This window comes from Neolamprologus brichardi, chromosome 7 (genome assembly GCF_056152115.1).
Source record: "Neolamprologus brichardi isolate AB-2024 chromosome 7, ASM5615211v1, whole genome shotgun sequence".
NCBI lineage: Eukaryota > Metazoa > Chordata > Actinopteri > Cichliformes > Cichlidae > Neolamprologus > Neolamprologus brichardi.
In genome coordinates, this window is record NC_142110.1 from 707,501 (window position 1) to 734,751 (window position 27,251).

Sequence of the window (27,251 nt, forward strand, 5' to 3'; positions counted from 1 at the left end):
ACGCGCATGTCGGAAAAAGCATGGCGGCAAAGCAAATCGTTGAGTGAAACAGATGAACCTGAACTGGTTTGTAAAAATGCAGCTTCAGTGGTGTAGAACTGGTTTAGCTTTCGTCAGATACACAACAAAGCACTATTTTTGGTAGCGCATGCTAGCGGGCCGTCGTTATTACCGTGTTGTTTGGAAAATACGGCGCACTTAAAATCATCCTTTGATTTTTCTGAAAGTCGACAGAGCCCCTTATAATCCCGTGCGCCTTATGTATGAACTCTGGTTGTGTTTACTGACCTCGAGACGATTTTATGTGCACGGCGCTCGAAAATCTGTCAGATGTTTCAGTACGACTTTGCTAAGCTGATGGATTGTTGGAGCATTACGGCTATCGTAGGCGGAGCCTCGCGGAGTGATACGTACTGTGCTTCAACATAATGTTACCGTATTGTGTGTGTATAACCTCTTTTTAAGTGTTGTGGATATTATACATGGTTATGCTGAGGATATGTCGGCCAGTTTCCACTGGAAATGCCTTTTGGTTAAACTGTCAGCGAGAAATTTGCACTGTTACATGTTTATATAACTTTAATGCAGATAAAAAAACAGCTGCTTGTTTAAGTGAAAATACATTGATGTTTTTTTTGCACTAATAAAATTGTGGAGTTGTAAAATATTTTGTCTCGTGTCCAATAATATCGTCAGTTATATCGTTATCACAAATTTTCAAATGTATATCGTAATAAATATTTTTGGTCGCCCTGCTCTAATCTCTAATCTCAATCATCCAGGTGAGTAAATCCCAAAAGGTTGATTGAATTCATCTGGACGTAGCGTTTTCAGCGTCACTCGACAGGCGACCAACATGTCCTCACAAACAGCACATGTGCGCCGTGATTCAGCGAGTTTCAGTCATTGTGCAGATGTGCTGTTTAAAAGGAAACGTTGGTCATCTGGATGATGACGAAACGTTTCTCCCACTGGTAACGTCCGGATGAACGGGATCATCCTTTTACGATTCCCATCAGTCAGTTAACGTATGCAACCAACCAGAAGTCCAGCTGCCTTCTAATTAACTGGTTAGGATTAACCAGTGGTTACTGGGACTCAAAGATATCTCATCACTGATGGCAGTGACCTGAAGGGGAAGTGCAGCTACGTGTGGCCAAGGGTGTCAAATTCAGGCTGTATTACTAAACTTTACACCCCACCACAGTCAAATACATCCAAAGCCAATGAAGGTTGACTGGAAAGGAGGGAACATAAGAGAGTAAAGCAGGAGAAGCAACGAGAGAAAACAGGAAGCGCTATCCTCAGAGACCGTGTGCTATTTATCAATAAATTATCTCCTTTTTTTAACTTCCGCGCCGTCTCACACACTTTTTCCTTCTTTCTCTTCCCTTTGTTTCAGTAAACTTTTGGTTTTCGCTGTGAGTGTGTATGTGTTGAATTATTAAGCCTCCCCACAGGAGTGGTGCCCATCTTACTAATTCATAAGCCACCAAGGAATAGAGTTAAAGTTTAAAGCGTTTGTGTGTACCTGGGGGGTGGGCACACAACACAAGACAAACTCAACAACCGAGCGAGGGAAAGAGCCAGGGAGAGCCAGGCACAGAGAGATGGAGCGAGAAGAAGCAAAAGCAAAGGTGCTGACTTCGTTTCTCCTAAAATAGGTGCTGAATGAAAGTGTGAGCACCGCAGGCCTAATGTGGTCATCCAGTATTTTGTCTCTGCCCTCCAGTGTATTGCAAAGGCTGAAAGTGCTCCATATTCACCGGTTTGGAGACATTACTGTGTTCACGTCTGCACACACCTCTGGTAGGGGCTTCTTTAGCAGTGGCGCCCTGCTGCGGGATCACCCCCACAGTTTGAAATGTTAAAACAATGAAAATTGCAAAATCTGAAATGCCAAAGCCGCTCCAGCACATTTACTGAACTAGCGACGCAGAGAGAGACAGCTCTGAGCCGCAGCAGCTGATCAGGATGATTCAGGTGCAGATATTAACTTTACCAAGCGGAGCACACCCCTTTGGCTTTGAGACGGTTTTATTTAGCACGCAATAAAACAAAACAGCGAGGACATTTTTCTTTTCGCCATCGCTGATGACGCAGCATCTGCACAAGCACAGCTGTAAATCTGTCATCAAACTGATGAACAACTGATGACGTTTAAAATCAAAGCAAACGTTGGACACGAGAGAACAGGACTCGTCTGTGCTCTCGTCCTTGAAGGTAAATGTGTGAGTTTGCCTCTCACCTGTGAAGCAGACGGGACACTTGAAGGTACCTCCCATGCCTTCGAAGCTGTGCTCTATCAGGTGGCAAAGCAGCTTGGCAGGTGAATCAAACATCTGGTTACACAGCTTGCACTCATGATTGATGCCTTCCTCTGCAAATAGGAGACAGACACGCGTGTGGAGGCCGGATTAGACAACATAACACGGGAACACATGACATGATATCAGGATATTAACACAACATGCACGGTGGATGTTTCCTGTGTGTCAGATGTGCACACATTTACCGTTCCAGTATTTATAACAAGGACTTTCTTAAGTAACATCAGCGAAATGATGTTTGAGTTCGAGCAGAACTGAAAGGACAATGTACGGAAAACTGAACTGAGAGACGACATCCTACTCACGCTCCGAGAAGAACCAAAATCTTTCCCAGCTGGTAATTGCCTGTCTTCCCCATCGGGTTTGGGGATGATCTACCCCTCCTACAGCTCTCCCTCGCCTCCCTCTGTCCTCATTATCTGTCCTTCCCCACTGCAGTCACTCATCCATCCCTCACCTCACCCATCCCTTCCTCTGTGTCCCCCCTCGTCTCTCTTGGTCCATCACTCTCTGATTAATTGGTACGGCTTCCAATTCGCACTCCTCGCTCCATGCGACTCATTTTCACGTACAGTATTCGGATTTCCTGTGTGAGACTTGGTCACGCCTTACATTTTGTATCAAATTCAAATTAAGATCAGTTTGTGACAGCCGCTCGTCAGCAGCATCACTGTGATACAGATGAGAGATAAGGAGCTCGCCGCGTCAACATAAAGAGTTCTGAACGGAGATTAAATGTAAATATGATCGAGCTTCATCACACGAGCAGACGTCATCAGCCTCCGTCCTCTCTGAGGGATTATAGCAGCGTTACTGTGTCTATTTTAAGATGGCGCGAGTGACATCACAACACCCACGGCGAAAGGTGGGCGTGCACCCCTTGACGATCAGGTCTCCTGCCCGTTGTCCTTATCGCCGTTGTGCCACACAGGACAGACGCCCCAGTCGCCCACACACACACGAGCACACCAGAGGCCCGTACTGCCCGGAGACATCAGATGGCGTCTTCTGTGGGCCAATCTGTGACCTCCTGAGGAGCTGCACGCACGTACACACAAACATGCAAACGCACAGAGAGCGCGATCTGTGTCTTTTCACTCGTTTGTCACTTATCTCGTGTCCTGTGAGTGCAAGCGTCCACACACACACACCGACACGGCAAACGAGTCTGTGGAAGTTCAGCGTCGGAGCTGCAGGAGATCGCGAGGTTAATAACGTCTTCAATCACACATCCATGACACACATACTGACTGACACACACAAACACGCACACACAGATTCCTATCTCTCTGTGCCTCAAAGGCCGACACAAGGGTGCCCTAATCCCGTCTCAATAGCCACGGGGGAGAGTGTGTGTGTGTGTGCGGGCTTATGTGAATGAGATGGTATGCTCCGTGGACCCCAAACATCCCCGTTCCCCCGCACACACACAAACCTCAAAGGCTGCTGGGTTGTGTGGGGCGCCAGAGTGTCCGAGACACACTGAGACAGATAGAGGTTCATTATCATTTACTAGGAGATTGAAGCAGCAGGAGAGTCACATGGGGCGAGGCGCACAGAGAGGGAGGCGTGTCTCTACCAGCCGAATCGTCACATTTTCATTATTTCCTTAAACGCACGCCTTTATTTAACAATGCATCATTTCAGCTGTACAGGAGGTGATACGGAGGGCCAACACTGTAAGTGATGCTTTGTGTGCATGTGTATTGGGGGGGCTCTGTCGAAGCCACTTTAAAGCTCGTGTCCTCAGTGGGGGCAAAGCTCTCTTCAGAAGTTGCCTCGCACTCTCCCACGCTGCCAGGATCAGAGGGTCAAACATCAGCCACCCTCTCATGTACACAACGATGCGTCCAGCATCAGCGCTGCTCCAGGTTATTGTGCGCACAGTTGTTGCAGTTACACAAACACACATCATTGCACTAATCAAGCAAAGTCGTGTTTCTGTCAAGTTGACAGTTGGGAGGGGATTTCTTTTTAATCTAACGCGTTATTCCTTCATGATGTGATTCTTCTTTTCTGTATTTAACCAATAACGTTCGTATTTCATCAGCCAGCAGATCTGAGAGGAAAAAGGACTTTTTGATTCAACGAGCACAGATGACGTCAACAAAAACAGAATTACAAAAGAAACCTTTGAAGCTAATTATTGGTCAATCAAATGTAGGGAGGGTAAAAAAATGGGCCAAAAAATACTAAACTAGAGGAAGAGAGGGCGGCAAAACGCACAAAGAGAGCGAGAACTGAGGGGAAACAGTGAGGTGCAGAGAGATAATTGGGCTGTCCGGCACAAGGGCATGGAGAGAGGCCTCCATCGCCCGTGTGTGTGTCCCATGAAAGAGTTCTCTTTTCTGACAAATACATTGTTTTGATCAGTGTGTGTGTGGGGACCAGTGTCTCTGTGTGCTGTCCCCCTCTGAGACACAGCCCGTGTGTGAGCGTGTGTGTGTGTGTGACCCATAGTGAGATGACAGAGTCGTAGAGCATCCTGCCGCTACGCTTTGTCTCACAGAGTGCATTTGATCCACCACCGCACACACACACACACAGACACACAACCCTGGGAGGCCTGTGCTGGGACAGAGAACACAGGGGAGAGAGGGATGAGAGGGAGAGAGGCAGGGTGAAGGTTAGGACTCCGAGTTTGTTACCACCCAACACAAAATTAACTTTTTCTGCTTTTTAAATGCACATCAAAGCAAATCGATGCTTTCAAACATAAACGACAGTTATTGGTGGAGCATTTCGTTTGAATCGTGCTCTTTAAATAAATATCACGCTGCTATATGTCATTTATAAATGTGTAACATATATTCTGCCATGTGTCAGGAGCTCCGTCTGTAATCGCACATTTATCTAACAGATTAGCATATCAGACAGACAGAAGGACAGCAAGGAGAGACAGCAGCTACAGTGTGATCATAAACGACACAACGCTGCAGCCGCGCACACAACAGCTGGGAAAGTTTCACCTCAAAGAGGAAATATTAGCAAGCGAGCAAACAGTGTGAGGACAGGACTGAGTGCAGTGTGTGTGGATGGGCAGAAGCAGCAACAAGGAGGGACACAAGTCCAAACTGCAGCCACACATCATTACAATTCCTCCAACACAACCTCCCCTCAGTCTCATTGTGTTGTTACCCACCTCTCTCTCTCTCTCTGCTAATTGACGAGAGGAGAAGGACCAGGTGGCATCATACCCGTCACACACACACACACACACACACACACACACACACACACACACACACACAGCAGCACATAAATGAGCTCCTTGGTTTGTGTTGGGGGTGACTCCCTAAGGCGCTGCCTCTTACATGCCGCACACATCTGCGTGCACACACAAATATCTTAACCCTTTCTTAGTCTGGGCTGGGGAGTCCTGTGGGTGCTCGGCCCCCACGCGTCCTAACCTCCCACCTTCCCCTCCCTCTCTCTGTGAATAGCTGCTGGGGGTCTCTGGGGTCTCTACCTTCCATTACTGGCCTTCCCCGTTCCTGTCAACCCCCCCATCCCCAAACTATATGAATGTGGATGTGTGTGTGAGAGCAGTAAAATGTGTGTTTGGTCCCTGGTGGTGTAAAGGCCGTAAACCAAGCCAGGCGACTGATGGGGAGGACACAGGAGAGGCAGCAAGATGAAGGGAAGAAGGAGGGAAGTGAAGGAAGGCTGTGTGGAGAGGAAAGGAGAGATGACGGGACGGACGGGGAGAGAGCAACAGAGGCGTCGGGAGAAGAAGAGAGCAGTGGACGGAAGGAGGAGGAGGAGGAGTAGGCACCTCTCTGGGGGGCTCGCTCAAGGTGTGTTTCCATGGCAACCAGGGGCAGGGGGGGGCGATGCGCGGGGTGTGAGCTTGACCCATTGGTAGTGTGGGGGCTGGAGAATACACACATGCACACACACTCGCAGAAACACACAACCTGCTGCAGTGCTGGAGGGGTCCCAAGAGTGCCCCCACCTTTACTCACCCTCTCTCTCACACAAACACACACACAGAGGAAGAATGCTGCAGTGCTGAGGTCCCGCGAGTACACAACTCCCACACACAGCCTCCCTCCCTCCCTCCTCTCATCTTCCATTTTCCCTGTTTCCATCACTCGCTCTGTGAGGTAACTGTTAATATTTTCATCATTTGTTTACTCCTCATCTGACTCTGTGGATGTTTTACAGACCGCTGAATGAAGACGGGACGCTGAGCTACGACGATCTGTCCGTTTACACACATCCAGTCTGCTTTCAGACGTTTAAAGGCTCAATCTCTCACAAACGCGTGATGGAGACGGTAAAAGTGCAGTGTCTGCGCGGCTTTGTTGGGCTTCCTAGTCCCTGTTCATCAAAGCCAAGCTGCTCCTGAAAGGTTAAAGTTCAGACAACGAGTAGCACAAACCACCCGCCATAATGCACACACACACACACACGTCTGGTTTGCTATCCTCGTGGGGTCCTCCCATTGACACAATGCTTTCCCTAGCCCCTTACCCTAACCATCAAAAATGAGTGCCTAACCCCCACCCAACTGTAATCCTGACACTAAAACCACATTTGAGTGTGAAAAATGAAGGTTGGTCCCCACCAAGATAGGGAAACCGGTGTAGACACACACACACACACACACACACACAGTAATGAGTGTGTTAGCCTAATGCATGATTTGGTTATTACCTTTCAGTTCTATTCATGGTGTCTGCATGTGCACTGAGGGGTGGATGGTGACAGTGGGCTGTGGGCAGAAACACTTTGACACATAAAGAGGAAACAAAAGAAAGCAGTGATGCTCTTTAAGTGCAACATGGGCCCAACTTTGGGCTTGTTTGGAAGTAAGGCTGCACTGGAATTTCTGAACTACTCGTCTTTGTACAAGAGAGTTCATGTCAACGGGAGAAACGAGCTCTCACTTTCAGCAGAAACAGGAAACAACTCAACGCTTCACACGAGACAAACATGAATGAACTGTTATCCTCGTCCCTCCTCGTGGACACGGTCCGACCCCACAATTACTATTTTCAGCAAAAACACTCGTTCTCACACATTAATACACAAACACAAGCAGACAGACGTATTATTGGCAGACAACAGCAGCATATGGCGATGACCAGTTTGTGCACAAATTGAGCATATTTGTGTAGTGCAAAAGTGCATGTGTGTCTTGGAAGGAGACTGTGTGCATAATGTGCGTGTGTGTGTTTGTGTATAGCAGCTTGGATTTTCCCTATCAGATTACATAACAGTAGGAAGCTGGAGCGCTCGGTGCTGCCGAAGCCAAGAGCCTTCTCGCTAACACACACTCGCATGTGCGTCGATTTCCACAGACACGCACGCAGATCGTACGCCGCTGCCGTCTCACTGGTTGTGGGTTATTAAGGGATACAGTTACATTATGAACGCATGACGTTATTAGCGCCTGCTACGCTGCGCTCGTGTTTTTGTAGCAATAAGAAAATAAAGGTTTTTGTGAAAAACGTTTTTACTGAATGAATTTTTAAAAGTTGTCTGTTTCGCGTCATAAAAGGTATTTTAAATATTTGAATCTTAATGCTTAAGATAAAAGTAAAGGAAGACGTCAGTGACAGCAGCTGCACGTCGCACTGAAGCAGCGGTTTCTTTGTTGCTCGTGAGAGGAGATGTTAAAGCTTTGATGCTAAAGCCTGCACAGCTACAGACACGCCAACACACGACGCTCAGTGTCATCTGGAGAGCACTTGACTGTAACAACAAGCAGCTGACATGTAAGTCTTTGTATTAGCATATGTAATTAGACTTTAATTAATATTCAGCAGAGGTGCACACATCATCGCTCCGGCCTTGGAATCATTGCTCAGGACTTTCACAGGAAAACAGGGAATTACCACTTTCTCCAATAAGCACACAGAAAGCTAGTAACACACACACACACACTCACACACACACACACACACACACTCACGCACACACCTCTTTTTAGCTCGTTAGCAGGGATGAGAGTAATGAATGCAGAGTATATTTGTGTTTAGAATCTTAATTGAAAGCTTGAAAGTGGCCAAGAGGGAATAAGCCTAATCACTGTGTGTGAATAAACCATCAGCACACACACAGACACACACACGCCTGCCACTCCCTTGGACAACATTTAAAACTGAAGTACCTGTCATTCTCTAGTCGTCCATTCTCCCCTCACTCCTCCTGCTCTTTCCACGCTCGCTCCGCTCTCCCATCTGTTTACATATGTAAAACACAACTACAGCCCCCTGGATGCACATCGTCAGTGTGTGTGTGTGTGTGTGTTTTGATGCTAGTTAAAGCTATAGCAGACATCCACAAGGACTTATAAAGGAGTTTATGGTGGGTTAGGGCACGTCCTTAATTAATTACTGGTGTTTTTATTTTTACTACAGGTGTTTTTTATTCAGTCGCAGCCTTTGCGGGGAATATTGTGAGCGTGTGATCCACGTCTGATGGAGAAGAATCATTTACAGCACGCAGGCAGAACGACCTGTGAGACAGGCCGACTGATGGTCGGACCGCACGACGCTCAGATAAATATCTGAAAGGCACGTTTGGATTAGAAACACACACAATCAGGCTTCACAGGTTAAAAAGCATGTCGGTATCCAAGGCTAATCACCACGGCAACTGTAATCAAGGCTCTGATCTAGTTGTCAAGGTGATGGAGAGAGGGTCACCCCTGACCGTCTTTGCTTTTCTCTGAATGACTCTGTTTTTCAAACTGCTTTTGATTTAAACAGACACAGATATTAGAGTTTAAAATCTACGCAGAGATACGACAACGCCACAGCGACGCAAAATGACGGGAAGTGCGACGGTTAAAAACTCAATCGCCCATTTTTGGGGGGAAATCTAAAAGAAATGTGTGACTGTGTTTACCTACCCACATCTAATCCTATCCTGCTGTTTAGTGGTGTGTGTGTGTGTGTGTGTGTGTGTGTGTGTGTGTGTGTCTTTAATCTGTGCTCCCAGGGGAAGTCAGGGGGAGCTCGTAGGCTTATCCTCGCTGCATCTCTGCATCCAAATACCACTAAAAAGCTCGACTCCATTCCACAACAACTAAATGAACACACACTCACAGACACACAAACACTCACACAAAACAGCAGAAGAAAGCCTGAGAGACATACTTAGTATTCCTTTAACCACGACCCCCCTACATGCCCCTCCTCTGCACACATGCTGAATGCGATGTGTAATAACACAGTTATTACAGGAATCAAACCGAGAGCTTTTCAAACTTCCACACAGAAAATCAGCTTCTGCTGTGGATCGTCCACATGTGAACTGACAGAGAAAGGAGGAGGAGGAGAGGAGCCAATAAGAGCTCACAGCAGGATGCTAATAATGCAGCTCCAGCTGTTCCAGTTAACCTGCAAACTGCCCATCTGGACCCAGAGAGGGAGACAGGAAACGGAGACACACACTGATATATGGTGAGACACGGCAGTCTGATATCATAAAACAAAAACGGAGAAATGCAGGCTTCTCACGAGGACGTGGTTTTTATGCCGTTTTATGTTGCAGATTAAAACACAATCACTGAGTGATGGAGACGATAAAGAGGAGGAGAGCGAGCCATCATCAGCTGTACGGCTGGACGAGCGGGCGTGGACAGGAACACACGCACCGTCAGAGTGACCTTGGTCTCGCCTATCTGTCCTCGCCCCCTGCCCTGGCCAGCCAAATCCCCCACCGAGCCACCCTGCCTGTCTCTTTTACACACACACTCACACACACGCCGCAGTGCCATACTCGGTTGTGCCAAACCGACGCACGCTGTGCTTACAGGAAAAAATAAAACTAAAACACAGAGACAGACTTGAAGATGGAGGAGAGCGAGGCTGAAGAGGAGAAAAGAAGAGAGCGATGGAGTCCAGCTTCCTTTATTATCGATTCCAAAAACTCTCACACACCAAAATACGCTCAACTTTAACACAAGACGCACAGCCAGCTCCAACCTCCCCTAAAGCACAAACGCATCGCCCACACACACGCGCACACATAGCATGCTAATGAAGACACTAAATCACTACCAGGTCATGTGTGGAAAAGCCTGCCAGATACCTGCATCCATGGCTAGAGACCTCCCTCAGCCACACACTTTGCGTGTGTGTGTGTGTGTGAGAGTGTGTGTGAGTGTGTGAGTGTGTGTGTGTGTGAGAGTGTGTGTGTGAGTGTGAGTGTGAGTGTGTGGGTGGTTGAGCAGCAGAGATTGAGGATGCCTGTTGGCTGTAAACATGACTGGTACTTGAAAACAGAGCAAACACTGAAGAGGCAGAGAAACTACTAAACAGCAGCACGAACAGTGAAGGCTGCAGATGGACAAGGAAGGAAGGAAGGAAGGAAGGAAGGAAGGAAGCCAGAGTGGGTCGAGGAACGACGCTCATCTTTTTCCTTTTGCACTCGTATTTCTTACTTTGAGGCAAAATGATCAAACCCCAGAGGTTCGCACCCAGGAGGTTTGTTCATTGTTCACCAGTAATTCATAACACAGAGGCTTCATCTGTGGCTCAGAGTAGCAGCAGCTCTACACGCTAACATGAAAGTGCTGCCGCTGCCTCGATGCGTATCGGTGTACCCGAGCTCCCTGAGAACAGCTAATCAAGGCAACGCTTTAGTGAAAAGACGTCTCCAGCTGGGGGGGTCAGGTAATGATCAACCTGAACAATCACCCTGAATCATCAGGATCAGCGTGGTCACCTCTATAAGGAGCGAGCAGGTGAGTGGCTGCCTGCTCGGAGCGAGGGAGGCTGCGTGACCTTGTGAGATTAAGCAGCGGTGTAATCTGATTATGTCCAATTACTCTGGAGTTATTTTGTCTCAGAGGGTACGTATGGATAATAAAGAGACGCTGGGCTGATTTCCTGTCAGAGGCTTCGTTTGACGGCCGAGAACGACACAAAGAACAAATGTTTGTTAGTCGCTGAGTCACCGAGGTCAGGTGGAAACTCGTTATTCATCGAAGGAACGGAGATGAGCCGTGACGCCGCACGTCTACATCCCGGTTTAAAAGTGACGAAAGCAGCGAATATTGTGGATGATCTGATATCGTCGTGTTGGTGTTGTTCCCAGATCATCGTGAAAATGTTGTTCCAGGTTCAACATTGCAAGTGACCAATCACATTATTGTGACGTTATTCTTTTGCGCACCAACCCAGTCGTGCATTTATGAAATTCCAATGTTGCAACACAATATCAATTCTGCTTAGCGTTTATTAAAGGGTTAGGGTCCGTTGATCGGCGGACAAAGGCGGTTTCTCGCAGCTTAAGTACAGTTTTTTGTTTTACGCCGGTTTTTCCCGAAGTCACAAAAGTATGACATCACAACATTCTGATTGGTCACTTGCAATGTTGATCCTGGAACAACCTTTAGTATGATGATCTGGGAACAACACCAACACGAGGATATCAGATCGTGCGAATATCGTGGTGGCGAAGACTGAGAGTCTCTTTCTTTTACATCTTCACAACATCAGAGACGCCACAGAGAGTCAAACTGCTGCTACTGACCTATGAGCACAACAACAGGCGTGAGGAAGAGTCGAAGAACGCACGCACGCAACCGTGCCAACGAAACTTTATATGCACAAAGATATTTGGTGGAGTTGTCTCCCTAACACACACACACACACACACACATATATATATATACACTATGATAGTGAACTCTGGTATAGCGTAAATAATCCTGTTAAATAATACAAATAATAACTTGTTTATGCTTTCAGACAAACACGAGCACAAACACACACTCCTCACTTCTGTCAGCCTCAAATACAAACAAATAAATAAATGAACACAATGTTATTAATTATTCTGAGGCAGGAATCAAATATAAATGTGTCTGGAGATTTGTGTGTGTGTGTGTGTGTGTGTGTGTGTGTGTGTGCTTCTACACAGACTCCCCACAGATCAGCAGATACCAGCAGAGCAGCAGAAACACATGGAGAGGCAGATCTGTCGGCCGTGTAAGAAGCACGTGTGCATCATCTGTGGTTACTGCAGAAAACAGGATTTGAATGGCGTGCTCTCTGCAAAGGTCCAAAAGCAGCTCTCTGCACAAACGACACAGTCGATGTTCGTGTGGAGCTTTAATTCAGCAGAAACTCGTGCAGCTAATAACCATAGAGAAAGCTGATCCAGGCGACGTGACAATCAGACACACACACTTAGCTAAAAACACTCTATTTAAGAGAGTTCACATGCAGAGCAGAGCCGCTGCTGGGACTCAGAGTTTAGCTCGTCGCTCTGCCTCTCAGTCACACAAACACTCACGCCGTCGCACGCATCGACACGCTGCCGCTCCGCCTCTCTGTCGAGGCTTCGCGTTACATCGTTAATTACACTTGACACCGCTTCTTGTGCGTTTTATACGTGTGTGTCTACGATGCGTCCCCAGAGGCTCGAGGAGGGAAAGCGAGGTTCAAAGACCCCCCGCCACAAAGCTAAATCAATATTAATACATGCTCACGCACGTGCGTGCTCACACACAAAGAGATGTCAGCGCGGTGGTTAGAGGGCATTGTTTCCCCGTCTCTGCGGTGCTCTGCTCGCTTCTATCGTCTCGCTCCTCTTTGGATGCAGCAGAGCTACACAATAGATGCTCCCATCAGCGCCGTGTTTGGTAGAGAAAACAAACAGACGCCTTCCTGGAAGTGACGGGTAAGAAGTACTGATGCGTCTCCCAACCTCGGCACGCTCGTCGAGCTTCTTTGAGACGCTCCGTCGTTGCTGTGCACATATTTCACCTCAGTGTTTGGCCGCGTCGCTCTTTCTCGTGGCTAATATTACAAAATTATTATCACTTCACAGTTCACGTAATCTCCAAACTCTCACAGCAGGAACTGAATGTGCACGGTTGAATTCAGGCGCAGGCCTACATTTGACTTTTATCCTGTTATGTAGAAGCAAAAAAGCCGTTCTGATAAAGCGTCTACGGTGGATGTGCACCGTGCAAACGTGCATGAACAAATAAAGAAAACAGTTTGCAGACTTTAAATGTGGTCAAATCTATTTTTAATTTAAACTGTATTTATTAAATTGGTTGGATTGAAAAATGCACCAATCGGGTTTGAGGTCCTCGCTCAGCGTGACAACAGCTGACTGATGGCCTGTGGCTTTGTTCCACTCAACAATGCATAGGTGTTAGCGATTATGGGTCGATGTGAATTACACATGAACACTTGTTTGCATTAACTGGAGCGCACGCACACAGACACACACACACTACACAACAGCTGGAGTTGGAGACACTATGTGGCTTTTACTAATCGCCTCTCCACCCAACCATGCTCGACCAAACATCGGCTCATGGCTGACTTCATAGAGGAGTGTGTGTGTGTGTGTGTGTGTGTGTGTGTGTGTGTCAGTATTTTAGCGTTGTGTGTTCTCTTTGTCCTTTGTCACTCAACGCTCATCAACATCAAAATAACATCTGTCAACTTCTGTACAAATACACCTGACAGTCACAGCTGATGCCTGACAGACACACACACACACACACACACACAGACACACACACACACACACAGACACACACACACACAGACACACACACACACACAGACACACACACACACTCCACGCCTCCAACTCCAACAGTAAAAGCTCGTGATTTCTCGACATGCGAGTGTGTGTTTGTTCACCTTACTGGAGCACATCTGGGTGTATTGTGCTCGCTCTGCTCCAGATGTGTGTTTTTAACCACCACAGGCTCCATCACACCTGGACACCACAGAGGCTCTCGCACACAAACAGACACACACAAAAAAACAGAAAAACTAATGACCCATGTCACCCATAAACAACCCAAACCTTCACGTGTGAGAGCTGACAGAGGTTTGTCTCTTCCTCACACAGAGGCGTGAAAGCAGAGGAGGCGCTACCTGTGTGGCCCCAGGAACGACCCTTCTAATGACTTAATTGAGCTAATTAACAATGATAAGACATCCAATCAGCACGCTGGCTTCCTGAAGGCTCTAGTTAGGAGCTAATTAAAGAACCAATCACAGCAGGAGAAGGGAAGGTGCTGTGTGACAGTAGCAGGGTGAACGTAGCTCATATTTTATTAGGTCTAAAATCACAGGACACAGCAGACAGCAACGTGTTGTGTACTGGGAACCAGTGCTCACACATGGTTTCAGCACACGTTTGTTCATGTTGGTAACTGTTGTGGTGAATTACCTTTAAAGCACCGACTTTTCCATTTATGAATAATTTAAAAATGAATTCTTAGGATTCATATTTCCGTGTCCTCCTGTTTCTAATATCTAATTTGTCCTGTTTATATTTATGTCGTATCCAGTGACTAACTCATGTAATCAGGTAACGGTGGCTCTTCCTTATGTATGACTCCCTCCTTTATACGTGTGCGACTCTTCTGCTGCTTCTACGCCTCAAATGTTGTCGTCACGACGGCGACTACGTGTGACTAACTGCAATAAAAATGACTTGAGGAGCTCCTGCATTAACCCCCATCACTCCCCATCGCCGTCGCTCCCTCCTCTCCTCCGTCTTCCAGGGGTACTGCTCATGCAGCGTGGAGTCCTCTCTTCCTCTCTCTCAATCTGGGCTCCGTGCTGCGCCGGTTTAATTGCAACAGCACCCTCGTGTGCGTGTGCGTGTGTGTGTGTGTGTGTGCGTGTGTGTGTGCGTGTGTGCGTGTGTGTGTGTGTCTGTGTGCATGTGTGTGTGTGTGCGTGCGTGCGTGTGTGTGTGTGCGTGTGTGTGTCTGTGTGTGCGTGTGTGCGTGCGTGCGTGCGTGCGTGTGTGCAGAGATGGTAGGAGAGACCTCCTCAGAGTGTTCAAGGATAAGCAGCGGGGTGTCGGGCCACCTTCCTCTCTCCTCTTCCACCCCGTTTTCCATTTCCTCTCCTCTCTCGCTTCACCTTCCTCTCTCCTTGTTTCCTCCTCTCCTCGCCACCAGGCGACTGCAGGGACTCCTCTCATCATCCCAGCTCCTCTGCACTACTGCCGTCTCCTCTTCCTCCACCTAAATCTGCCCTCGTCAGCACTGACACATCACCATATCTCTTCCTCCTGACACCCATCTGTCCTCCATCCTCTGGTCTCTCTGTAACCTCCTCCCGGTTGTACCTCCCGTGATGCCCAGGGAGACATGCTGTCAGGGCTCCCTGCTCCTCACTGCTCGCCTTAATCAGCTGTCAAATATCAAGCGTTCGCTCCACTCGTCTTGCCTTCGATCCCCCGGTGGAGCCCGACATGCATACACATAGACATGGACACATACAGAGGTCGGTGTTCGTGTCAATCGCAGCATCCGAGTCCTGAAGGAGAACGCTGAGAAGATGTGTGGACATCACATCCAAAGGAAGCAGCTGAACACACACAGATATGGATACCCCATCACTTACACACAGGTCATGATGATGGAGAGCTTGTCTGTTTCCCACCTAATGACAACAAAACACTCGCCCACTCCGTCGATCTGTCAGCGCCGTGTGTGTGTGTTTGGTCACGTCAACGAGTGCGTGTGTGGTTTATTAATTCATTTATTTCCTAATGTTGTGCAGCTAGGGAGAGAGAAACAAAGCTGAGAGTGTTTGGATGAGAAGAGGAAATAGACTGAGAGATGATGATGGAGGGAGAAAAGGATGGAGACAAAGCCGAGACCGAGAGACGAACGGGTGGTCCAGAGCGGATGAAGGATTGAGGTAACGTTGTTTAATCACCTCAGCTTCTGCTGCTGATTCTAGACACACAACACACACTTGTCTTAATGATTAGTCATTAGCCAATGAACCCACCGGCAGACAGACAGGCAACAATAAATCTAACACAGCCATCATCGGTGTCTTCAGGAAGCACGAGAAAACACAAACACACGACCAAACACGAGTTCTCGTCTCTGTGATCTTGGACTCCACAGCAGGAGATCTCAGCTCGACACTCGAGCTTTAGGAGAACCAACGGACACGTGATCCTGGAGCAGACGAGACCAACTCTGAAAGTTTTTCTGCATCGCAGCCGTGTGTGGCACACGTTAGATACTGGGGAAAGAAAAACTTAGACTCCACCCCCACAGTTTTTTATCAAGTCGCAACAAAATAACAAAAAAACAAAAAACAAGTTAAACTTGAACAATAAAAGTCACCACAGCAGCTTCTTCCTGATTGTGCAAGGCCCAACGGTCATGGTTTGAGAATAATGCATGTTCATCATGTCAGTATAACTTCTGCTCACACTGTGCGATTTTTGGCCCATTTTGAGCCGATTTTTGAGTCGTGCGACCGTTTTGGCGATCGGCCCAATTTTGGCCTTCATCGTGCGTCGTGCATCGTGTAGTATACGTGGGGTAACGAGAAGCGATTAACACCTCACGACCAGCTCCCGATCATCAATCGCTTGGTCGAGAGGATTTCAAACCGTCGTGAGGGCGTCACGCGCAAACACAAATGTCAGCGAAAAAGACGGCGCAGCACGGCTGTGCAGCGTGTGATCTGGACACAAGCGATGGAGGCACTTGTAGAACTTTGGAAAGCTCATCCGAGCATTTTCGATGTGGCCTCACAAAATTATCACGACCACAACAACCGTGAAAATAGTTGGATGGACGTCGCTGCTCAATCACAGCTGATCATGTTTTTCATTAGCAATTTAGCAAAGTTGATGGTGGTGTGTCTGTGTGAGTGAAAGACAGAGAGGGAGAGCGAGCGACAGATTTTCTGTTATAACCTTCATTTTATGGACGCACAGTGTGAGCACTCAGGTCGCATCAGAGCATCGTGTTGTATAGTGTGAGACCTGCATCGTGACCTACGAACTTCTAACCCCGGCGAGTCAGGCAGTTTGAGCAGGAGCTGAATCGCGCGACTGAAAAAAATCGCACAGTGTGAGCCCGGCTTTAGTCTAAACTTTGATCAGTTTGTCGGACAGAAAACGTTTCCAGGACTTCTTCTGTCAGATAAACACACCAGCATCGATATTTGGCATCATATGAATGGACGCCATTTTTGCCAATATTCTTAATTACTTAATTAATTTGATTATAATGACTATCATACCAATATCATCATTTTATTCATTTCTGACTTTAGTGCTGAAGTGCATCACATGCTAGCTCAAAGAAAACACACGCGTGTTGTTACTTTGTCGTACCATGGGCCCGAACTTTAGCTCAGCAACACGGCTTTACGTGACTCGATGTCTAGCTCTATTGTCCTGTGACGAGACAGGGTTTCCAAGCCAGTGAAGCAGGGGCACGGTCCCAATGGCCCAGCCTCGCAGAGCAGCAACACACTTACAGTCATACACATACTGTATAATGTAGAGGAGGAACCCTGGAGCTCACCGGGATAAATGGCAACCAGACGGCCAACACACACACACACACACACACACACACACACACACACACACACACACACGCGTGCCAACCCAGAAGAAGTGCCTGCACCACCCGTAACCTGATCTCCATCCACAGCTGGCCCAACATGTGACCACACAACAGAAGCAGAAGAAAAGTGAGACACGAATCACATGAAAAGAAACAACGACGGGGAGTAAAGAAGAAGAGAGGGACGAGCGCGGCGGCGGATTAAATGGGAGAACAGGGAGAGACAAAGGGGAGCGAGACAGAGAGGTGGTGCAGCAGTGAAGGGGCCCCCAGGGGCCGGCGGTGTGGACCGGTCCATTCAAAACATAGCAGGGGGTGCATTCTTCCATCTCGCTCGCCCTGCCTGGCATTCGCCTCCGACTCCTCCGTCACACACCTTGCACACCAGGAGATCCGGACCAATAAATGGGGAAATATGTGTATATGTTTGTGCGACGGTCGGCTGCTTCCACATCGTGCAGTGTGCTGTTTGCGCTCTGTGCATGTAGATAAGTGCGATAACACACGTTTGTTGATGTTTCGGCTGCAGGTGAACTCTGGTGCAGACCGTGCACGCGCCTGTGCGCTTAGCCCCACGTAAGCTGGGTTATTCCTTATACGCGCCTTCTGCAGGCTTTTGCCCTTTTGTGTGTTCAGTATAACTGTGCGGCTGTTTTTCCAAGGCAGGAGACAGAAAATCTGTTTCATCCACAGCAGCCCTGGACACACCAGCACAGCATGCTAACACAACCATAACACATGCGCAAACACACACCAGCGCTGTTGTGTCGGTGTGCGTGTAGCTTAGGGAGCTGCCTCGATACCACACATGGGTAATCCATCCACCACCTCACAGAGAGCGGGATGCAGCACGAGGGAAGGTGGAAAGATGGATAAATGTTTGGGGAGAGGCTGGAAAAGTGATGGAGGCAGTAAGAGGGAGAATCTTCCTCCTAACATCTTATTTCTTTGTCTCGTAAATGTTACCTGTTGTTTACAGCTGGTCTCAGTGTACAGATCCACAGGAAGAAAGTAACTCTGTGCTCCTACATCAAAGACATATTTACATGTTATCTCTGCAACACATAATATATATAACCTCTGTGTTATATTAGTGGGCGGAGCTTCTGTACTCTCAGTCATGTCAAAATGAGAAAACCACATTAGTCTGAGCTACAGCTATACAGTCCTCTATGATTGGTGCTCACTAATTAAAGCAGATCACTAATTAACCCTTTAAGACCGACCATAGAACCAAGTCTGCCAGAGCTTATATTATATGTTTACATGCTGTGGAGCCATTTTTGGGAGCATTTCAAGTTGCTATACATCAATACAACCATTATAGCCCAGATTTTAATAATATGTCTGCATTAAGTGCATAGTAATTACATAAATTGCAAGAAAGTGCAATAAACTACAAAAAAATTGAAAATCGTTTTTGTTTTTTTAACATATATTTCTAGTTAGAGAAATTTAAGAGGCTTATCCCTCAAAACTGTAAATACAAAAAAGTTGCACAAAATAGTTTCCCACCACAGGAAATTTATTTTGAGTGTCTTCATAGTTTTATTTTTGAAATACACCAATTTTTATACACTGCAGGAAAAACAAAAATAAATATTATAATGCAAATTTGCAAAAAAGCAGCATATGCATCAAAATAAACTATTTCCAGCAGTGCAATATGAGTCCTAAGCATCCCAGAAACCACACAGAAAGTCATAAAGTCAAACATAACTTTTAAAAACACCAGTATAGGCTCATGAGGCCCTGATGGTAAAAAAAAAACTACATTTCTGCAAAAATGACGTCACTTCCGGTTTCGGGCAGGTCATGGCGGACATGCGATAGTTCGCGCTGATGTCTAATCCAACGTAGGAAGTGTCTTGAACAGCTGATCGGATCAGCAAAGCGTGTTTCTGGAATATTATGTTTTTGTTGCTGCAAGTGCTTTTTATGCAGTTTTTGCAAAGCTATATGTGGAAGGAAACTGTGACCGAGGACAAGCTGATGGCATAAGATGTAAGTACAACTCCTCCGGTTTCATACGCAAAAAAAATTATTGCGCTAGCTCACGTGGTTGCAGTGCTACCGGGATTTAAAAATAGTTACGAAAAACAGAGCGTGCTGCTCCCACAAAGGGTTAAAGTGCAATATTTTCAAACTACATTTAACTGCCGAGTCCTGACTGATGCCCAGTGAGTCAAATGTTAAATGAAGGCTTGTTCAAAGCGACTCCTTTCCTACATTGAAAGTAGAGTTAACGGTAAATGGCGTACAAAGAGATGATGTGCAGCACGGCTCGAGAGCCAGATCGTATTTATAATGGTTCGAGGACACAGTGTGCCCGTGGACTCCCTCTGCTTCCTGTCCTGATCTGTCTCTCCCCCCTTTTCTCAGTTTTCCCTTTAATTTAAACGCCCTTTTCCTGAGCTGGGAAACGACACCTTTTTAAAAGCGCCAGATACAAAGACAAAGACACGAATGACTGAGGGAAGACGTCCTGATGACCGGCTGACCCCTGATCTGTCAAAGCAAGAAAAGTGCAGGAATGAAAGCGTGTAGAAGGATGGCACCGTGGAAAGGACAGGAAAGGAGGACTGCGAGGAGGCGGAGCAGATGTGATGGTTAGTGTGCATTTAACAATAACTGGGTGGAGGAGAAGGGAGGGGAGTTTGACGATGATGAAAAAAGCGAGTCATACTATATAAGAACATCAGCACGATGCAAAAATGTAAATGCGAATGTGATGAGAAAGACGAGAGGACGCCGCGAAAGAGGAAGGAGAGGCACATGAAACCATAATTTAACAAGAGAATAAAGATGGAGAAGTAACGGAGGGAGGGAGGAAGGACCAGAGGGGGACCTGATGAAGGGACGATGCGGGGGGCCGAGATCTAAGCCGTACCACTCCTCCCTACACTCCTACCTAGGAAAAGAGGGATTTGCTCTCCCTAGGAGGGATGCAGAGATGGAGGGAGGCGGGGGAGGAGAGACGAGGAGAACAGGAGGACCGCTGAGCGAGAGGGGGGGGGTTATGGAGGGAGGGTTGGGGATAAAGGCAAAACAGATCAAGAGGGAAAAAGAGGAAGATTTATCATAAAATCATTCTCTGGAAAAAACTCCCCCCATCCTCTCCCAGTGACGATGCAAAGCCCAACATCGCCGGGTCCTCGCTCGCATGATGCAGCTGAACCCTGAGCCGTGTGATTCCTGTCAGTCACATCAGGATCACACTAAACTCTGAGAATAAACCAGTAAAACCAGTAAACTGAAGGATTTGTTTCTCACTGCATCACATCTTTGCAAAGTGATGAAAACTACCTGACACTAAACTCGACGGGCTGTTTGCATCACGCCGCTCGCATCCTCCCGTATCCAGCGTGTGACGGGTTCCAACGGGCTGCAAAGCAAACATTAACAAGCTGCACCGCGCTGCAGCGAGCATGTCGACGACACAAAGCACGCGCACATAATCCGACTCGCTTTACCAAAGATGGTTCTGAAATTTAAAACAAACCATGAACACATTTTGCACATTTTGCACAAATTTCCTGAGGAAATCAGCGACGAGTTGTTGAAGGAAAACGTAACTGCAGCAGGAACAGGTGAGGTCAGGTAAACTGGGACTAACATGGACATCACACAGTACCTGCTGTCGTTTCCCTCTAACATGCTTCCATCTTTCCCTGATTCCTTTCATTTAATGCAAATGTCTCTGGGAGGTTTTGGATCCTTTGTTTTCTGCATCATTCGAAGCTTTGTGGAAATTTATTTCAACCAGTTGTGCTTTTAAGTACCGAGTGAACTTTGTCAGCAGACAAACTTGCAGTCTGTTGCTTTGTCAACTCTCCCCGTGCTCCGACGCGTTCCTTATGGGGAAATGATGCTGAAGTGCATTCTGGGAGAGGCTTGTTTATAATCCAGCAGCTGCCAGTCAGCTACCAACACACACGTGCACACACACATACAGAAGTGTGTGTTTGAAAGAGGGACCAGCACAGCGCACAACTCGAACAAAGATTGGACAAAAACAGCCCCCACCCCCACGTTTCTGGAGAAACATGTAAGAGTTTTCCGATGCCCCGAGTGTCTCTCCATCCCTTCTCCCGCTCCCACTCTTGCTGTCGTTCCTTCCCAACTCAAAACTCAATTAGTAAATTAGTTCCAGCTCGCTAAGCGATAAACAGCAGCCTGGGAGCACGTAAACACACACTCCACACTCCATTAGGGCTCCACAAGCACCACATAACCCAAAACCCTCAGAACACAGGTACACAGACTCACACGCTCCCAAAGTAATTAATTTATCCACTCGCAAAGGAATCGACACGAACACAAAGCAGCACAATGCCCCCGTGTGTGTGGTGCGTTTGGCATTTCAGAATTACAGCAGACAAATCTCCACGTAACACACACGCAGGCCAGGGATCGCCGCCGCCGCCGTGGACAGAGAGGACGAGACGAGAGCAGACAGGCTGAAGAAATAACCATGGAGGAAGAAAAAAAAGGAGAGAAGAAGAAGCATCAGGTGCTGCGACCCCCTCCCAGAGATGAGTGTTTGCAAATGTGTGCGTGCATTCGCATGCAGACACACACACACAGCTCCAGAGTACAGCTGAGCTGGTTAAAAGCTTTCATGGCCTTTAAAAATTAAAACACACACTCGAGCTCAGTGGTGTATTTTGACAGTGTGTGATGACCGTGGGTAAAGCACTTAAGCTGCTGTAATTAGCCTGATCGCCGTGGCGACAGAAGATGCTTTCTTTCATCCCCTCACTTCAGAAACCGGCATGACACACCAAGACACACTGACACAAGAAACATGTGCACATGACTGAAATGTCTGCTAAGCCCAAGTACAGACTCACTGGGGAGGGCACGCACGCACACACACGCACACACACACATACACGCATACACACACACAGACAGACACACACACACACACAGTATGTGGGGAAATCACAACAGTGACAAGCCGACAAAAAGCAGCTTGATCTTGGTTATATACCAAAAGTTGGCCGCGTAAAACTGAAATACACGCCTCTCTGTGTCTGCCATTGAAAGTCTCTTTGTCTGCCTCCCTCTGTGTGTGTGTGTGTGTGTGTGTGTGTGTGTGTGTGTGTGTGTGTGTGTAACTACTGGATTTAGTCTTTGATATGTTACAACTTTCTCAAAAATATTTTGAAGCTCATTAAGAAGCCGTCGTTGATCAGGGTCAGAGCAGTTTGGGCATCTTTAAGCTAACTTAACGACGTTAACGACACGTGTTGCTGTAAAATCTCACACAAACACGATTTACATGGTGATTTAACAACACATGACATCCATTAGTAAAATCTAGTAATGTGTGTTTGCATTTGAATCATTTTAAAGATTCGGTGTTTCTGTGCGACTGCAGGGAAACAAACGATTCTGTAGATAAAATGAACATGAAGCATAAAGACAAACAGATTAAGGACAAAAAAGGGGAAAAGGTGGAGAAGTCAGCTAGAGGGAAAATGAGAGGAAAACAGAAAGGAGGGGGGGCAGTGGAGCCGAGCCAGGGCTGAACAAAGAACTACAGTAACAGTCCACTGGCCTTACAGCTGCTCTCTGCACACGCTCCCTGGGCTCTGGCTCTGAGTCTGCAGTGTGTGTGCATGTGTCAGGCTGCTGCTGTGAGGGTCCCCATAGGTGCCCACCCTTTCAGCAGTTGGACGGCAACTCATAAACCCTCCCGATTTGCAGCTCCTCCTGCAGAGGGGGGGGGGGGGGGGGGGGGGGCTCAGAGGAGGGAGGAGGACGAAAGCTGAGAAAGGGCAGCTGTGCCTCAGGTGGTGGGGGGGTCGTCCACTCCAGGCAGGTTTGGTGGCTGAACCTGAAGTTTCTCTAGATAACAAGCTGTGTGTGTGTGTGTGTGTGTGTGAGTGTGTGTGTGTGTGTGTGTGTGTGAGTGTGTGTGAGTGTGTGTGTGTCTGTGTGTGTGTGTGTCTGTGTGTGTGTGTGTGTGTGAGGCAGAAACACTTAAAAGCACTTTAACCACTAAGATGAAGAAGCGCTCCATGGTGCGGTCCATTTACCTGAGAGGAATTTAAATGTGCAGCAGCAAATATTTCTGATGTTTATGTTCATGTGTGTGCAGGTGGACACTTTGTGAACCGGATCATCTTATCAACAATAATCAGCAATGGTCAGCTGACACGCGCACGCACAGGAACCCCGCTGCTGTAATTAAAGGTGTCCTTGACAGCGAGACAGACCGCGCTCACACGCCTGGATGTTTGAACATCAGCACACTTCTTACATCAACCATACCTGTCCACGTCAACAGCTTCATGGTCCATCTGGTGCACACACACACACACACACACACACACACACACACACACACACACACACGTTCTCTGTTTGTGTAGGGTGCTAATAACTGACCAAAGTGACACAGATGCATCGAGCACGATTCTGTGCGACTGATGACACACAAACACACGTTTAACGCCATCCCTGCATCACTTTTCATGCATCTCCTCTTCTTTGTTTTCCGCTGTGAAAACCTCTGAAGCCTCGTCTTCAGCAGTGGCTGTGTTTGTGTTACAGGCCGTGTCTGTACTTTAAGCTTAGTGTTACTGCAGCGCGCTGGGACTGCTGTGTGTACTCGATCTGTATGCATGGAGTGTGAGTCTGTGTCGAGCAGAGAGCGTGCGTGAGAGTGACAGACGGAGAAAACGAGAGAGTTGTGTGTGCGTTCGGTCCAGGTGCTGGGACCTGTGTGTGTCCCTGGGCAGGGATGCAGGGATCCCTGGACTCTCCTCTGCTTCCTGCTAACGAGACACACACACAGCACGCCTTCACACTCCCGCACACACGTACGCGCCGCATCGATCAGGGCGAGGATGAGGGTCGCTCTGCGCCCCGTTAGCTAACCGCTAAGGACAGAGCGCCTCAGGGCAGCTGCCCCCCACCTACGCACGCACACACAAATACATACATGCAGATATCTCATCTGAATTCAGCCCCAGAGTCGGGCTGAGACGCGTCTCACATACTAAAAAGGCTCCACTGCTGGATTATGCACCAACACAACTGACGGTGCTGAACACTGTACAGTGGCACGACAACAAATACAACCGGTTTGTAACCAAACGCCCCTGACAGCTCCATATCAAACACACATACATGGGCTTAGATTAATTACTCCCAACATCTGGTCTGAAGTCAGCCGTGTCTCAGGAGCGTTGGTGGAAATGTGCGTGTCCGTGGATGTTTGCGTCACGGTCGCCGGTGTTGTGCGTTGTGCAGCCCTTTTAATCATCTTTCTTCCTAAATATGGAGCAAATATGTTTATGTGTGTATTTGTGTGTCAACAGGCTCATCAAAGACACGAACGCTGCGCGGCAGTTTTTATGTATCCTGTAATGTCGCGTTTCATCCTGCAGAGAGGACGTGATTGGCCTTTAGGGACCGCACACACAAATGCACACACAGACGCAGGCGGCATCATTAAAAACCATTTGCAGACATTACATTACAACATTAAGTGGCTAACGGCTACAGCAGCACCAGGGTATTAAACTTTATGATCATTATTACAGGAGATGATTGTTTGAACAATTAAAGACAGCAGGCGAGACGTAAAACAGTCGACTGCTGTATGATTACACGACTCACAGGAAAGAACAAATGTGTAGATGCAGAGAGACGTGAGGACGCAGCTTTCATCAACACTGTTCGTACATCTCACGTCGATACGTTTGATTACACTGTAACAACCTGCAGAGCCTCTTCTCTGGCAACAGTAACGTTGGTAACGATGTATCTAACTGGCAACAGTAACGTTGGTAACGATGTATCTAACTGGCAACAGTAACGTTGGTAACGATGTATCTAACTGGCAACAGTAACGTTAGTAACGATGTATCTAACTGGCAACAGTAACGTTGGTAACGATGTATCTAACTGGCAACAGTAACGTTGGTAACGATGTATCTAACTGGCAACAGTAACGTTGGTAACGATGTATCTAACCGGCAACAGTAACGTTGGTAACGATGTATCTAACTGGCAACAGTAACGTTGGTAACGATGTATCTAACTGGCAACAGTAACGTTAGTAACGATGTATCTAACCGGCAACAGTAACGTTGGTAACGATGTATCTAACCGGCAACAGTAACGTTGGTAACGATGTATCTAACCGGCAACAGTAACGTTGGTAACGATGTATCTAACCGGCAACAGTAACGTTGGTAACGATGTATCTAACTGGCAACAGTAACGTTGGTAACGATGTATCTAACCGGAACCGCTTGTTTCACAACGTGATGGCGTGCTCTGAGAGGTGTGATTAGAAACTACAGTAAAAGACACACAGACACAAAAAATGTGCTGACTGAGGCAAATATCTGGGAGTAACATCTGGGTGAGTAAGCGGTTAGAGACACGGGGAGGAGAGGCTCTTCTTCTTCTGCTGTGGCCTGAAGAGAAGCAGGAAGAGAGGGCGATGGGGAAAGGCCGGTTACTTCTGTGATGCAGCATTGTGTGTGCGTGCCTGTTTGTGTGTATGAATAATTCAGGTCCATGGAGAGGGCAGCCTGCTGCGGTAATGAGGAGGACACGCATTGATACCAAATATTGCTGGTGGGAAGCTATCGATCCAACAGCCATTTGTCCAAACTTTCGTCGGGGAGCCGGCGCTGTCTGCAGGCGCGGCAGTGACGGACGGACAGCTGGATAGGAGGACGCTGATAAAAGGAACAGTGATTACGTGCGAGTGGTAAAGATGAGATCACTGTGAGAAAACCTAAACTGGGTTTTTAAACCGTGCAGATGTTAAAGCTGGAAACATCGCTGCGTTTCTCTACAGGAAGTCGGGACCGCCGCGGCGTACGTTAACTCTGCTCTTGCTCTGGATTCAATTTCCCTTTTGCAGATCTCTCTTCCTGCACTAACAATGTTCCCAGTTTGTAGCTGTGCACATGCAGTACTTTCCAAAAGTCCAAATCCAACCTTCCAGTTAAAGGCGTCAGAGGCTGCAGCCTGCATTCATTTTTTATAATTGTGCTGGGCTTATACTCCATATAACACAGACCATATAACCCTGATGCTGTCTGACCGTGTAATAAAAATATTACTGTGTGTCGTTTACCCCTAAAGCCCTGGCTGCTCTGTTCGGCCCCGCTGTGGAGACCAGGCGCTTCATGTAAGAGCTCACAATGAAAAAACACAAAATAACAAACTCCTTTGAACCTTCTCGCAAAAATTTCCCATCTCCTCGTGTACACATGGGCTTACACACACACACACAGACTCCCTTGGTTTGCTGGTGTCACCGTGTCAGATATTCCAGGTTAGAGAGAACACTGGGGAAATTACACTTCTACCTAGGCCTCTAGCGCTGTGAGCACGAGAGGAAGAGGGGAGGGGGGGAGAGTCCAGCGAATCTCATGGGTACACCTGTTACCTCAGGGAAGGTGGACAGACAATGAAGAGAGGGAAGTAGTGATGGGTTGGTGGGGAGGGAGAGGATGATGGAGTGCAGGAGAGAGCGGGAGGGATTAAAGACAAAGAGGACAGAGAAACAGCAGCAAGCCTTACCGGGCCGTTCAATCAGTCCCACA

General features: G+C 47.5%; 1 protein-coding gene across 3 annotated transcripts in view; it reads right to left on the bottom strand.

The window, feature by feature from the left end:
* Positions 1-27,251, bottom strand: part of znf423 (zinc finger protein 423) — a 134,055-nt gene that overhangs the window by 13,695 nt on the left and 93,109 nt on the right. For all 3 annotated transcript variants that reach the window (XM_087842754.1, XM_087842753.1, XM_087842752.1), the window contains one exon: positions 2,249-2,380. In XM_087842754.1, the coding sequence (XP_087698880.1) occupies positions 2,249-2,380 (132 nt within the window). The remainder of the gene's footprint in view (positions 1-2,248; positions 2,381-27,251) is intronic.